Source organism: Haplochromis burtoni, unplaced genomic scaffold (genome assembly GCF_018398535.1).
Source record: "Haplochromis burtoni strain Fernald_Lab_line unplaced genomic scaffold, NCSU_Asbu1 Contig_3, whole genome shotgun sequence".
Lineage (NCBI taxonomy): Eukaryota > Metazoa > Chordata > Actinopteri > Cichliformes > Cichlidae > Haplochromis > Haplochromis burtoni.
Window position 1 is genome coordinate 3,797,125 of NW_024582364.1, and position 15,028 is coordinate 3,812,152.

A 15,028-nucleotide genomic window follows, 5' to 3' on the forward strand; every position below is an offset into this window, starting at 1 on the left:
AGCCACTGAATTTATAAACTAACAGGCAAATCTGTTTTAAAAGAAACTGTTCAAAGATGATATCAAATCTGATAACGTTTGTTATGCCTGTGAAGCCATATGAACGTCTGTATGTAATATTGTACTATATAAAAGTAAAACTGAAACGCACTGAATTAGCATCACTGCTGCTATGCTGTTACCATATCGTGTCTCTCTTAAAATGTGTTCGGTTGTTTTAACGATGAATAAACATTTTAGGACTTTCTAAAACTCTACACTTATGTTCAAAAATGTAATCTTTAACAGTGTAATATTTTATTGTTGTTTTTTTAATCGTTTTTTTTTTATTGTGTGTGTGTGTGTGTGTGTGTGTGAATGGCAGGGTAGTGTCTTTATTTAGGTTTTCCTTTTGTTAATATTTAATAATGAGTTTTCGTTATGATTCACATAATCTCTGCCCTGAATAGCTCACAATCTTCTTCCATTTACATTTAAAGAAATTTAACATGAAAGCGCATATAAACATTAAAAACTAAAAACTAGAGTGCGACACAATCAGTACAATCAGAACAACTGAAAAGATAAACGCTAAAGTAAACAACAAACAAATGATGAAAAGAAGGCATGTTACAAAAACAGATTAAAAATAATAGTCAAAGGTGTTCTACCTATAGATATATTATTGCACTTCGGTCACCATTAACGCAACTATTTGTCCACTCTTGGTTTTATTAGCTTTGCACTTGTTTCATCTGCATGACGTCATCTTCTTTAAGCCACATGATGCCGCAACTTGCAAACGACTTAATGTATGCGTGTATATAACACCACGTTAATATGCACCATAAGCTGCTCCTTTTTGTTTTTAGCATCTTTTGAAAACATTTTGTTGTATCAAACTTTAACATTTTTGCTGCCACGCTGACGCAAGTGAAGAGATTCCGCATTACGTCATCGCGGAGGCCACATATTGGAGGCAGAAGCTGCCTTGTTCCGATCAGCCAGTGTGCGCTGCCTGAAAAACATTTTCTTCCACAACACAAGCTTTTTTTCGGAGGTGCCGGAGAGCGGCTCGAGCACGGCCGCTTACGTGCAGCGATGCACCAGCCTACACCAAAGAAACCGTGATCGCGCCCCGGGACACGACGACGGATTCGCGGATGGAAAAACAGTGATGTTGCATGGCATGCCTCGAAATAAATTCTGGTAAGTGTTGTGCAAAGTGCTGCTGCTGCAGTCGCTGGAGGAGGGAGGCTGACGGGCAACGAGAGGAGCGAGCTTAACCCACTTTGCCCCACCGGGTGAAATTAGTTTGGCAAGTTTTTGGTGATTTAAAACGGGAGATGTGCAGGTAGTGAAACGCGGATAATGGGAAGGAAGGGGTGGGGGTAGATGTTCCTACAATAGTGAGACCTTTTGTCTCATGTCCACACAGGTGTTTCGAGTATGACAGGTGATGCATGAGGGCTGAGCGTGTACCACAGGGTGCCTGTTGCCACCCCACCCCCCAATGTCCTGCTACCTTTTGTAGGATTTTAGTAATGCTGCCCTAACTTCCACAGGGCACTGAGTCCATACCCAGAGGTGCATTTCTCCTCGGTGCAAATTTGTGTTTCCATATTGGCTTTCACATTGCATAGTTAGACAGGCAACCATGCAAACTTATTCCACTTGTTTGTTTTCTTGTGACATTACAGAATTCGAGCTTCTTAATTCATGCAAAGAACTCACTGGGACACTTGCTACCCATAAATCAGTGTCTGCACTCTTTTAACGTCGGGGTAGCGAAGTTCTTCCCCTTTTTGCAGCTGAAACCATGGTGATCATCAGCAGGTGACAGAGAGCCCTACCGGCAGACATCACCAGCTGGTACCAGGCATGAGGAGAACTCGTCTCACTACCTTTACTACACCAGAGCAGAACAGCTGATTACCTTTAGTCAGCAGTGCAGCTTTTCCCTCTTGTTTTATTTTTTAATTCCTGTCTGGAGATGGGATTTGGATGCCAATGTAGTTCAGTCTCGTGATATAAAAATAACTCTGGCCAATCAGTGGTAACAGCTGCGATGTACTGTCCCAAGCCAGCGACACAGATTGGACTGTAACTCTAGTAAATGCTTGTGTTTGGAATTGTTGCTTGTCAGCCTGGTCCAAGTACACGGAGGACATAAATTAACAGCACTTTCCTCTGGGTTTTTTTTTTTTTCTTAATCGAGCTGCTGCAGAAATAGAATCAAAAATGTAAATAACTTACTAATAAGGCTTGTTTTGGTCTGATATTTGTCCAGCAGAAATGCTGTGCAGCGTAAAAAAGGAAGGGGTTGGGGGATAGAGAGTGGCAGGGCTAAACGCGGCCAAGAGTCTTGCAGGAATGAGTCACGCTAACTCTGGACTGTTAGTGGTAAAAGATGATTTGCTCTTTTAAGGGCAGTTATTTTCTAATACTTCCAGTGTGGCAGTGCCACAGAGAGTGAGTAATGTTTGCCAGGGCCAGATGTCGGGCACCATGTTTTGTGGGGGTCTGCAACTAGAGAGCCGGCAAAGCTGTAGAAGAATGTTGCACCTTCTCATTTGTAGTTAAAGATAGTGACAGCACATGCTCTATTCGGAGTCACAGTTTCTAGTTTCAGATGTGTTCGGATAGGCCCGCCCGTATGGGCCCATTTTGTTTGAAAGGAGTTTGTGTCATGGACTGTTGTTTTAGGAGAAAGGGCGACCTGGCTTTGTAATAACTCTGCTCAGGAAAGGGGGGGAAAGGGATACGAACATGGTGCTTTATGAAAGGTAAGGTTGATCATGTCATTCCCTTCCCCTGCACTGGTTTAATATCAGCTCTGGCAATAGATTGTATCAATCTCAGTTATTTCCAAGGATGAAAACAGACCGCAGAAGGTCACGTAGCTGGCACTCTGGATGTGTTTGAATGTGATGCGGCAAAGGGTATCAGTTTTAATCTAGACAATGCTGTATATTTGTACACTTTTATATTTGCTTAGTCTGGAAGTGATAAATGGAATTCAATATCCATTGCTTTCATGATGACATTGGACTTGTGGCTGCTGGCAGTGGCCTGACATTAAATTGCATCTAAAAGCGCTGTGGTTGTATTCATCATTCTCTTTAAACTGATGAGATTTATTATTTGTCTTATTAGAGGGCAGCGTTGAAATTCCTCTGTGGCCGTTTTGATCTGTGCTCTATTGTGAAGCAATTTACTGAAATACTGCACTTTATCCTATAATTCCAAGTTAACTTATTAGCTTAATCTCTCCCCTCTTGAAGTGGATTTCAAACATTCCTAGTGCTCCATAACTGACTGCCTGCACTGGCAAGAATCAGAGGAAGGCAAGCAGGAGGTGGGGGGCCAGAAAACTGTGGTGTTGTCTGCTTTTTAACACTAGGTGAATTCTAATTTCTGCACCACGCATATCTGCAGCATAATATTTGGGTCTACCAATTACTGTCAGAGTAATTTGAAAAAGCATGCCTGAATGACTGTCTCACAGAAAAAGCGTCTTCAAGCCACTCGCCCAAGAAGTGTCACTGTGCGCTCAAGTATCAGCCCGCCGACCGTTATCTCATAAAAGATATTTACTGGTGAAAAACTTTTCTCTACAAACTTTGCTCGTCTGCAGTGGGAGGTGTTATATGTGCGTGTGTGTGTGTGTGTATGAGTGTGTGTTTTAACGAGTGAAGCGGCTAGGATCTTTGCTGCCATAGCAACAAAACCACATGACTAGGTGTATTAGATTGCCTCGGACAGTGTGCAGCGAGGCATGGTGTGAGCATTCTCTCTCTGCAGCTCTGCCCCTTTCAAACTCCTCTCCTTGTCCAACTTAAAAATATTTTGATAACCACCGCACTGCGCTGCATTCAGGTTGCAGTTTACAAAATATGAATACTCTCAAATTTGGAGCATAGTATGATGTTATCACGGCCGGATTGTCCTGCAGTGGGATGATGGGGCACAATAAGCCGTGGGCCCCTTTTGGCTCCCTTTGATGTTTGGTTTTGTTTTGTTTTTTAAGAAGTTTACACACCGACAACTCTTGTGAGTTTTGCATGGCATCATTTTTATCTGTTAATTTCTCTTTATGTAGGGAAATTAAAGAGCAGTGACCTTTTACTAGCCTTTCCAAACACAAAAAATGAGGGAACTGTGATAAATACACTAAACACTGTTGATCTGTGTTGCTGTTGGCATATCTGAAGTGAATAACTGGCTAACCACGTTAAAACTTCACCAGACTAAATATTAATAATATTAATGTCCTGTACCAAATTTGGATGTCATCAACAGGTTGATGATCTCCTGTCAGTTGCTGTCTGTCCTTAATATACCAAAATAAAGTAGCCGTCTTAATGCTGTTATTATCTCTGGTAAATTGGAAGCAATGCTTAGCAGTTTTATGGTGAAGTGCACGAGAAATCTTCTGCTGTCATAGTAAGCTAGCAAACTCAAGAATTATAACATGTACTTAACCTTGAGAAAGCGCCAAAACCTTCATGTCACGGGTGAAAGTTTAATTTTGTTGCATCTCTGTCATCCTTCCTGCAATCTAAAGCAGACTTTTTTGGATATTTTAAGTTGAAAGAGGTGGGATTTTTGCTACTGACCTTGGTGCATATGCATTTCTGGGAGGAGAATATTAAAACTGGGTGTGCAAACATTTATTAATATTTGGGATATGCAGTTTTCTGCTAATTGCATCGATATTTAATGCTGAAAAAAGTGCAAGAAATAAGACATGCTTGTTATCAAAATTAATGATATCAAGCGATTCCTTGCAAAGAATTGTGCTCATGTGCTCATTTAGTAAATCTGTCCCCTTGTTTGGAAAAAGTCAGGGGAAAGACTTAGCCAACTTTTAGCTGAATTATCAGGATATCCACAACTGATTAAACTTTGGATAACCAGAACAGAGAAGCTGCGTTTGTATCAAGGTTAGGAGTCATTGCTTTAAAAGTCAAGAGTTTAATCTACTGCCATTATCGCTGAGTCATAACGATGTGTGTCTAATGTTGATGTTAAGCTTAAGGAAGAGCACCCTGAGGTTGCGACTGCTAATGCTGAGGCACTCGGGTTCTGATGTTGTTTTCTCTCCTCTTGATCAGAATGATTGAAGACTGCGGGCAGAGCGTTGACACCATGGCAGATAGAAGGCAACTGTTGGTGGAGATGAGTAAGTGCTCAGGGCCGCAGCTCACTGTGATCTTTGCTGGACTGTTTAACTCAATGACCGTAAAACTGGCAATTTCTTTCTCTCTCTCTCCCTGTCTCTCTGTAAGTTTCATGTACAGCAAATATCATAAAGATCAAGTGTCAACCACATTGATTTTTATACACACAGGCCTGCAATATGACCTCATGCTGTCTGTTCACACAGTGTGAGGGCGCCAATTTGAATTTATTGAAATACAGCTCATTAATATAACACTGTTTCATATAAAATATTTTCACAAAAAACATTTATTGTTCAAGTTTTTGATTAGTTCCATCCTTTCATCCGGTAAGTATTCCCATTCATCGTGTTTAGAGCTGCTTTGTGGACATTGGATGAATGGTGGGGTTTATCTTGTCCTTAAAAGTGAAAATATCCACATTTGCAGCTCAAACCAGTTTAGAGTTGCAGTTTAAACCCAGAACTTTCTCACTGTGAGACACACCGGACATAATAAAAAATAATCTGGTTCTTAGGTCTTGAAACTAGGTAAATGCAACTTGAGATAAACTACAAAACATGATATATTACACTGTGTCATTATTTATTTAGCAAAAAAAAGCCAAAATGCAGAAGCAGAAAACCTAAATACATCTTTACTGCTTTCATAGGAATTAAGAGGATTGTAGAATTAAGTAGGAGCCAGGTGCTGCTAATCAAATGCATTTGATTAATTGATCATCAGCAAATGTGAGCACCTCTATTAATCATAAGTTTTGGCAGCTTGTTGCGCTGGAGCGTTCAGGTGTGTGTTACACAATGGCAAGGAGGGAAGACATCAGCGATGATGATATACAAGCAAATGTTGGTGCCCATCATTCGGGGAAGGGTTATAAGGCTTTTTCCAACCAGCTTTCAAATCATCTTTCCACATTTTGAAATATTATTCAGAAGTGGAAAATATTCAAGACAGTGGATATCCTAACAAATTCACCCCCAAGGTAAGACTGCAATGATCAGAGAATGCAAAGAACCCAAGGGCTACATCTCAACTCTGCAGGCCTCAGTTAGCATGTTAAATGCAATTAGCAAAGTGGCAATGTGTGGCCAGAATGCACAGAATCATATTTGGTAGAAACCAAACACAGCATGTCAGCACAAACACCTCATACCTGCTGTCAGGCACGGTGTTGCAGGGGTGACGATTTGGGCTTGTTTTACACCCACAGGACCGGGACACCTTGTAGTCATTGAGTCGACCATGAAATCCTCTGTATAAAGAGTCAAATGTAAGGCATCTGTCTTTGCCCAGACATCAAAATCTCTTCATAGCGATGTGAGAGACTGATAAAGCCATGCAGAAAATGACTGCTTCATGTTGTTGCTGCTAGAGGTGGTTCGTTTATACTAAAAATTAAGCTTTTAAGGACTAGATCAATTTTATGATAGCCTGATTGACAGAGAGTACTTTCTTTTTAGTCATATCTTGTTTTCTCAATGGCATATTTAAATATATAATATTTAACAGTTTGTATTCCATTTTCAGTATTAACTCTCAAGTGACCAACCTGTTTTAACAACTGAAATGACTGAACAAGCTTTCCTGTTCCTTTTCCCCCCTGTTATAATTTGTACAGGAATACTTTTTTTTTTTTTAATGGCTCCATTTGTGTCTATCATGCATGTGCTCTTTCTTTTATTGACAAAATGTTCAAAGGTAATTATGGTGTTCAGTCATTTTCATGTAAAAAGGAGTTACCCCGACTCATCTCTATAACTTGAGCTGTTTTCATAGTCATTTTAGGCACTAAGTATCTAAGCTACGGTTCACTGCAGAACTTTAAAATGCAGTGATAAGAAGTGGGAAATTACAATAAAGCCTAAAACTGTAATTTAGTAAAAAATAAAATAAAAATCACTATCACTTGTATCAGTGGCACATATTTGGTCATTTGAGGACTAAAGAGTGATGTTCCTACAGGGGCTCAGGATTTGGATTCTATACGACTGTCGACGTACAGAACAGCCTGCAAACTCAGATTTGTGCAGAAGAAATGCAACTGTGCGTATGAATTTTTATGTATTGATTTTTTGAGATGTTGCACGTGGCCGAGCCAAAAAGGCTTACGTTGATGTCTTCCTGTTTTCAGTGCATTTGGTCGACATTTGGAACGTCATCGAGGCTTTCCGGGAGAACGGCCTCAACGCCATGGACCTCAACGCTGAGCTTTCCGTGGCTCGTCTAGAAGTTGTGCTGTCCACTATCTTCTACCAGCTGAACAAGCGCATGCCCACCACGCATCAGATAAACGTGGAACAGTCCATCAGCCTGCTGCTCAACTTCCTGCTGGCAGCCTATGACCCGTGAGTAAACGCGTCACGTGACGAGCCGGCTGCTGGTTGTGTACTTTCACCTCGGAGGTTTTGACTTGAGTTGATGCGGCGTGAAATGTGACCGTGAAAATCCAGACTCTTTTCCCCTTCTAATGTCACAACACGCGGATGTAGAGCGGATAAGTTTGTAAGCGGACTCATGCACATGCTTTTTACAAACACAGCTGATTTCATGCGATTATAGCAGGAACACTACGCAGCCTACATCTTCACAGCTCCTTTTAAAAGAATACATGAGTTTAATGTTTTCGTTTTTTTCTTTTGTCTTTTAGGGAGGGCCACGGCAAGACATCTATCTTTGTTGTGAAAATGGCCCTCGCAACCATCTGTGGTGGGAAAATTCTGGATAAATTAAGATGTAAGAAACACAACAAATCTTTATCTTACTTTTAATCGTGAAAAATGAAATTATAATTGCCTATGTTGCCAGTAATAAATCAGCGAATTCCTCCTATTCTGAGTAATGTAAAATTATTAGGACCTGTTTTTTTTCTGTCTGCTCTGGTTTTAAAACAAGTAGCAGCAGCACTAGCACTGCCCTGGCTCTTCATGGCCGGGAGCAGTCATTATTCATTACTGTATGTGAAGGATAGGGTTTATTACACAATGTACAAATCTCTGGGGGCAGCAGCTTGTAAAAAAAAAAAAAAAAAAAAGGGGGGGGGGGGGGGGGTCAAAAGGAGGGTTGGTGTATAGTTAGAATGGATCTGTATAACTGCTGCACTTTGATTTGTTTTCACAAATAAGTGGGATAATTGTATTGTGTAATGCTATAATTAGCCGACTGTGGTGGCAGCCAACAATTAGTTTGATTAATTTGTGTAATGCCTCTGCGTTGTTTCCAGATATTTTTTCACTCATATCAGATTCTGCTGGAATAATGGTGCACTCGCAATTTGACCAGTTTCTGAGGGAGGCTCTTAAATTGCCCATGGCGGTTTTCGAGGGACCCTCGTTTGGTTACACCGAGCAAGCTGCGAGAACGTGCTTTGCGCAGCAGGTGAGGGTTTGACGCCCGCAGCATTTTGATGTCAGTAAGTGTGTGATTGCTTTAGCATTGACGGTGTGGGTGAATCTCACTCTTCTCTGCGCTGCACGTCAATAGAAAAAGGTCTCCCTCAACACATTCCTCGATACGTTGATGTCAGACCCGCCCCCTCAGTGTCTGGTGTGGCTGCCGCTCATGCACCGCCTCGCCAACGTGGAGAACGGTAAGGCGCGCTGAAGAATATTTAGCTGGAGCGCAAGCGGGGGAAGTTCGGCTTTGCATCATGGTCTTTCAGTCACCGCCATCACAGACACACCTCCAGTAAAGATGACCCACTGGGACCTTACACCCTGTGTATGAGTGTGTATATCTGTGATGCACTCATCATCACAAGCAGAAGAAACACTAGTATATGTGCACATATAGAGCTCGATGCTGTGCTGCTTTGTGTTTATTTGCTCAAAATGGGGGGGGGGGGGTGCAAGATATCCCAGCACATCTGTCATTAAATTAATGAAAAATCTTATTATCAGCTTCTGCAATGTGCAAAATATCGGGAGTCGTGTGTTGTGTGTGTGTGTGTGTGTGTGTGCGCTTAGATCGCTTCGTGTGTGTGTGTGTGTGTGTGTGTGTGTGTGTGTGTGTGTGCGCTTATGCATCTGCCTTGCGCGGTGGGGACCAGTTGTGTGTCTGTGTCTGGCTCCTCCTCTCCTCCCTGCAGTATTTCACCCGGTCGAGTGCTCCTACTGCCATACTGAGAGTATGATGGGCTTCCGCTACCGCTGCCAGCAATGTCATAATTACCAGCTCTGTCAGGACTGCTTCTGGAGGGGGCATGCCAGCGGTTCCCATAGCAACCAGCACCAAATGAAGGAGTATACGTCATGGGTAAGGAAGGGAGGAAAGGGGGGAGGAGGCTAGGGGAGGTGTGTCTGCACCGGACCAGTCATTGTGGCTATTTTTGTTCTGCTTCGCTACAACATGAGGAATCTGAAGATTCAGTCCAGGTGACAGTGTTACCGTGGTGATTTACCGTGTGCTTTGAAAAAGAAATGAGCATCCTCGCATCCTCACAACCATCACCTTGCTTCTGTGTATCACCCAGAAATCCCCCGCTAAGAAGTTATCCCACGCCCTCAGTAAGTCATTGAGCTGTGCATCCAGCAGAGAGCCTCTTCACCCCTTGTTTCCTGAAATGCCAGATAAACCTCTCAACCTAGCTCATATTGTGTAAGTTCATCTGCTCTCGCTCCCTTTTTTTTTTTTTCCTTTATAACACTGAAACTGAGGACTGTGCATTCAGTGCCAGTTTGAAACCTTGAAATGTTTTAAATTGATCCCTCAGCTGGTAATGATCCTGTAGCTGCTTCCTTGGTCTGAAGTGATTCCAGTCAATCTCTTAGGTCAACTGATCAATCAGGCTTAATTACAGCCTTGGGATTGTTTGTAATCTGCAGCGCTGCTGCTACTTTTTCCTTGATGTTTAGTGTCGTCGTATAAATAATGAAACAAATATCAGGCATGAAAGCATAGACTTTTAAGCACTTTGCTGCTGCCTATTAGAGCCCATCTTACAGACATAAAGTCACTTCTGGTGCTGAGAGCTAAACAACACACTGATTATTCCATTTTTATGATTCCTGCAATTAAAGTTAATTGTTATGTTAATTGTCCCCAGTTTTATAGCCTGCAAATGACCCAAAATTTTCAGAATGATGCCGCCAACATATTTACAGAAAATCAGATGGGTAATAGATTTCAATGCTAGTTTAAGAGGTAAAGATAACATGAGATCCGAAAGTTTGATTATTAATATATTTTAGAATTGAAGAAATAAATTCTTCCTGTCCCTTCCTTTCACAGTAAAAGCCTTCAACATATACAGTGTGACTGCCATAAGGCGTTTAAGAAACAGATTCTAGGATTAAAATATAATTTGATCTTTGATTTTGCTCGATATTAAATGGAAGATCATGTTTTTCTTTAGAAAAAACAGTTTTTTTTAATAGTTTTACTTATGAATATCTAATATAGCAAACTAGGTAAATAGAAAATTTTAACTCATCAGACAATCTGTAATTTGGTAATAAATGTCAACCACAAAAAGTTCATTACCGTTGTTTTAATGGTGCACATAAGTCACATCATGTCTAAAGAGACAATAATTAATAACAGAGTATAGTTTTAATTCAGGCTCAGAAAAAGAAGAAAGAAAAGTAAAATCTTTTTGATTTTACAACACTAATAATGACGTTAACATAAGGTGTGAGGGTTTTTGTTTTTGTTTTTTTAATTTGTAGAGGTGACCGGAAGTGTGCAAATTTTCATGCATGCATGAAACAAAATGGGATTCTGTACATGGATGCAATTTCATGAGCCTGACCTGTAATCTAATCTACAAACCAGCAGTTTTATATGTACACTGTACTTTGGCATCGCTACTTTCAGTTATTTAAAAACGCACTTTTTCTTCACTTTCTTCACTGCACTGAATTATGCTATAAACTCAGTAGATTTGGGGCACTGTCTTCTGTGGATGCCCAATTTAGTTTTCATTCTTATTTTTTTCATTGTTTTTGATGTATTAGTCTCTTCCTGTGCTGCTGTAATGTAATCAAGTATTTATCCCTTTCTTTGTTCTTTACATTCCTCAATAGAGATACATGGTGAGTTTGCTTTGATTAATATGAATCATACTTGATCGTTACTGTAGATTGATTCCTTTGTATTGTGCTAATCGTGTACAGTCAGACTCATCCACTCACATTCCCCACTTGTGACGTGTCCCAAACACTGTTTTGTTTGTTAATTCCCAGATTCATTCATTCTTGCATGTTCTCCTACATGATATCATACTGTATAAACTACTCAAGTGGAAATTCAGAGATTATCCAGTTGAGCAAAATCCTCAAGAATGAAAGACTAACTGGTGTTTTCTGTCTCTTTAGCTTTTCTGTCAGATCAAATTAAAATCTAACACGTGTTTACTGTCCAGGCCACCAAGACCAGTGAACATCACCAATGACTACTCATTCTCCCACTCCATGCCTACATCAGGGAACCCTTACTCCACCAAAAAGTGAGTACATCCCAGCTGACAACGGGTGCCCTGGATTTCACAACAGATCTTTTCAATCTGTCGTGCTCCCTAAAGACCCTGCGCCCCGTGAACTCCATGACCCACGCTGTCTTTATTTTCCTGAAGTCTTTGTGATGGTGTGGGTGCATGTGTGAAGATTTGTGCATCACCATTTAATGTGTTTTCTCGAGCTGAATGTAAATGGCTTGCCTTACAGCAAGAATAATGTTGTTGGGCAGAGAAAGCCCCTGACTGGGGCTGCTCCACATCTGCTGAAAGGGAGAGGGTAAGTGGCATAGGTGTGCATATGAGAATGCCTTTGTAGCGCGAATGCATGCGCAAACTAATATAGATAATAATCATACGCATTAACTAGAGTGCTTATCATCCTGAGGAAACTATTAGCAAGCCGGGTTTCTTATAGAAGGCTGTACACTGTTATTCTCTAGGGGCTGTTTCAAAGACGCTAGATGAAGCATGCATCATGAAGATCATTGGCGCTTCGTTTAGAGTGCCTATTATAATCTCTTCATTCACACAGATATGGGAAACACTAACTGCCATTTTCTTTGAATGTTACCATCAGTCAGCTCATATGCTATGCTATATATTCCCAGGTTCATTGTTTACGGTGTATGTGAGTAGGTATATTCGTTTTAGACAAAGTAGGATTAAGGCGCTTCCTCGGTCGGTAATAATGTTTTTTTAGGAGATGTAGTTTAGTTGATTTTTCAAGTGAGAGGAATTTGTGCACTTCTGTACCTGCACTTGAGAGATGAAAGCATTCCTCTTGGGCACACTGCCCTCTTTCATAACTGACACTGAAGTTGCCGTTGAACAGGCTGATAATCCCATATGCTACGGGGCCTGTTTAGAAGTTTGGTAGCTGACTACAACTAAAGACAGCAAGGATTATTGTTAATAAATGTATGAATTTACAGGTTTAGAAGCATGGACAGTATACGGTGAAATGTCATAATAAATAATTCACTAGCAGGGGCCACATCCTGGGAGAAGAACAGATCTGAGGCTGCGGTTGAGGACTGGCAGCGTCGGGCAGACCCCCATGTGTTAATGAGAGGCGTGAGAAATGAGAAAGGGGGGGGAGGCAGGGTGGGGGCACAACAATGAGAACAATGTACCTGTAGTTCAGGGAGGTGTGTTGTTATTGCATGTTAAAGAGCAAGGAGGGTAGTGTATGAGGTGTCTCATTTCTGATCTCCAAAAAAGGTGGTGGTGGTGGTGTTGTTGTTGCTGCAGTACCATGCATGGCCACTGGGAACAATTGCCGTCAAGGGTTGTGCTAATAAATTCTTAATATATCCATGCATATATCTGCAACTTCACTCGGAGTGTTGTTTTATCTCATGGTTTTCTTTCTTTTAATACTTCACTAATTAACTATAAATTGCCCAATAAAGGCAATTTAAAAAATAAAAGGATTTTATTTTTAACAATAAATGAATGATGTTTCATTTAGATCACGCCAGCTGTCCTAAACATTAACAGCTGATTTCCATCATATACAGTATATCGTACGTCCGAGCTAGGTCTGGTCAGTATGCTGTACTGGCTAGTGAACATCCATGATAATTATGTGGTAGCCTTTGGGTTTGGGGTTGTTTTTGGGTTTTTTGGGGCGGGTTCCATTTCAAGGGTGTCTGGGCTCTCTTTTAGCGATGGGGTGAAAGGCTCAATCATTCAGGAGGGACTCACAGTAGAGTCCATGTTACTCCACATTGAAAGGAGCCGGCTGTGGAGTTTTGGGCATATAAATAAGATGTCTTCTGGGTGCCTCCTAGGTGGGACATGTCCATAGAGGGGGAGGCTCCAGGATAGACCCACGTGAGAGTTTACATCTCTCTGCTGGTTTGGGATGAGCTGAAGGACAGGGCTGGGCATTCCTGCATATGATGCTGCCCTTGTAATCACTGCTTTCTTCTGACATTATAACATACATATACTTGTAAATGCTAATAAAAGAAGCTGCTATTGAAAATATTGTTTAAACTGCATGGTCACTACATTAGAGATGTTTGCAACCCTGGTGGGTGGCCTCTATAAAGGGGCCATGCACACCTGACTTAACGTGAATGTTTAAGCAATAAATAGACTTTTGATAGTTTTACTAATAGATGACTAAGTACCTGTAGAGTATTTATCTAATTGGGTTTTTTTTTTTTTTGTTTTGTTTTTTTGTTTTGTTTTTTGCTTGGCATGCCCTCAGTCTGCTCTTAGCCTTCATCGGCAGTGTCTCTCCCAAACATAATATGGCCTTGTTTCGCTCTGGTCACCCATGAATGGCTGCTTTTCAGCTGTTCTCCTCCTCTTTTCTTTTGTCGTGTCCTCTCCCTGCCTCCCTCACTCTTTCCCGTCCCCACTCAACCCCGTTGTCACCTGTGTAACGTAATGTCTTGTGTTTTGTGAAACCCTGCACTGTTCCAGGTTGAACTACAACCTCGATGTTGCCGATAGACTTGCTGACGAACATGTACTCATTGGCCTCTATGTGAACCTACTCCAAAACAACCCCAAAACATGGTTAGTGGGTGTGCCGCTGTGTTTGCCAAACACTAGTGGAAACTATGTGCTCCGCTGAACTGCCGCCTTTCCCCCTTTCCCCCTAACCTAGTCAGAGTGTGTTACAGTCCTAACGATGCATGCTGTCAGATTGTTTAAGAGGCTGGTTGCTTTGACCTTTGACCCTTTCTGCATTCCCCGGCAGTGTTTCTGACTGATTTGTATCCAAAGTGGGTAACAGGGTCTATTTCTTCCAACATTGTGACTCTATAACTCCATGCAGTGTACATGTGTTGTCTTTGAGTGAAATTTATCAAGTTAAAAGTGGCAGCTTTTTAATTTTGTGTAACTTCCAATACAGATTAGTTTAGTTAACTGGTATCAAATTATTAGTCTTTTGTTTGTTTGATCCTGTAAATCCTGTGACTTTTAATCATTTTAATTTACTGCAGGTGATTTGACATATTTTCTGTTATTGTTGTGTGGCCTATGATAAAATGCCTATATGTGTGTTTTATTGGTGAATGACTTCCAGATAACATGTTGTGTTATTGTAGCAGCTTTTGACCCTACTGTACGCATGTGTGTGCATAAATGTGTAAATACAGGGCTGTATGGTTTCTTTGCTTTTTGTTTTTGTTGTTTTTACTGTATTTGTAATTAGATAAGCTTTCAAATACAAAGCGATCGATTGCTTTGTATCTCCACTTTTTTACTTAACCCCTCTTAATTTATTGTTTTGCGTTTCACGCGACTAGCTTAGTGTTACTTCCTATCGAAGCTTTCATGCCAAATCTGACTCAGAAAAGTAAAAGTTATTTGCTTTTTTAAAACATTTTTTTAAAAATGTTGCGTCCACATACACTTTTTTTTTTTTTTTTTTTTTTTTTTTTAATGCTGCCTG

The 15,028-nt window shown here is 40.9% G+C and overlaps 1 protein-coding gene across 13 annotated transcripts in view; it reads left to right on the forward strand.

The window, feature by feature from the left end:
• Window positions 1–753: 753 nt before the first annotated feature.
• Window positions 754–15,028, forward strand: part of dtna (dystrobrevin, alpha) — a 25,388-nt gene continuing 11,113 nt past the window's right edge. The window contains exons 1-13 of one of the 13 annotated variants that reach the window (XM_005912626.3): window positions 754–1,188; window positions 5,097–5,164; window positions 7,125–7,205; window positions 7,294–7,507; window positions 7,810–7,895; window positions 8,383–8,537; window positions 8,643–8,748; window positions 9,247–9,413; window positions 9,631–9,755; window positions 11,183–11,191; window positions 11,521–11,604; window positions 11,822–11,890; window positions 14,050–14,145. In XM_005912626.3, the coding sequence (XP_005912688.1) occupies window positions 5,098–5,164; window positions 7,125–7,205; window positions 7,294–7,507; window positions 7,810–7,895; window positions 8,383–8,537; window positions 8,643–8,748; window positions 9,247–9,413; window positions 9,631–9,755; window positions 11,183–11,191; window positions 11,521–11,604; window positions 11,822–11,890; window positions 14,050–14,145 (1,259 nt within the window). In that variant the 5' untranslated portion in view covers window positions 754–1,188; window position 5,097. Of the gene's footprint in view, window positions 1,189–2,144; window positions 2,766–5,096; window positions 5,165–7,124; window positions 7,206–7,293; window positions 7,508–7,809; window positions 7,896–8,382; window positions 8,538–8,642; window positions 8,749–9,246; window positions 9,414–9,630; window positions 9,756–11,182; window positions 11,192–11,520; window positions 11,605–11,821; window positions 11,891–14,049; window positions 14,146–15,028 lie in introns of those variants that run through there. The other 12 variants (XM_005912625.3, XM_014332376.2, XM_014332384.2 and 9 more) reach the window with 12 other exon arrangements.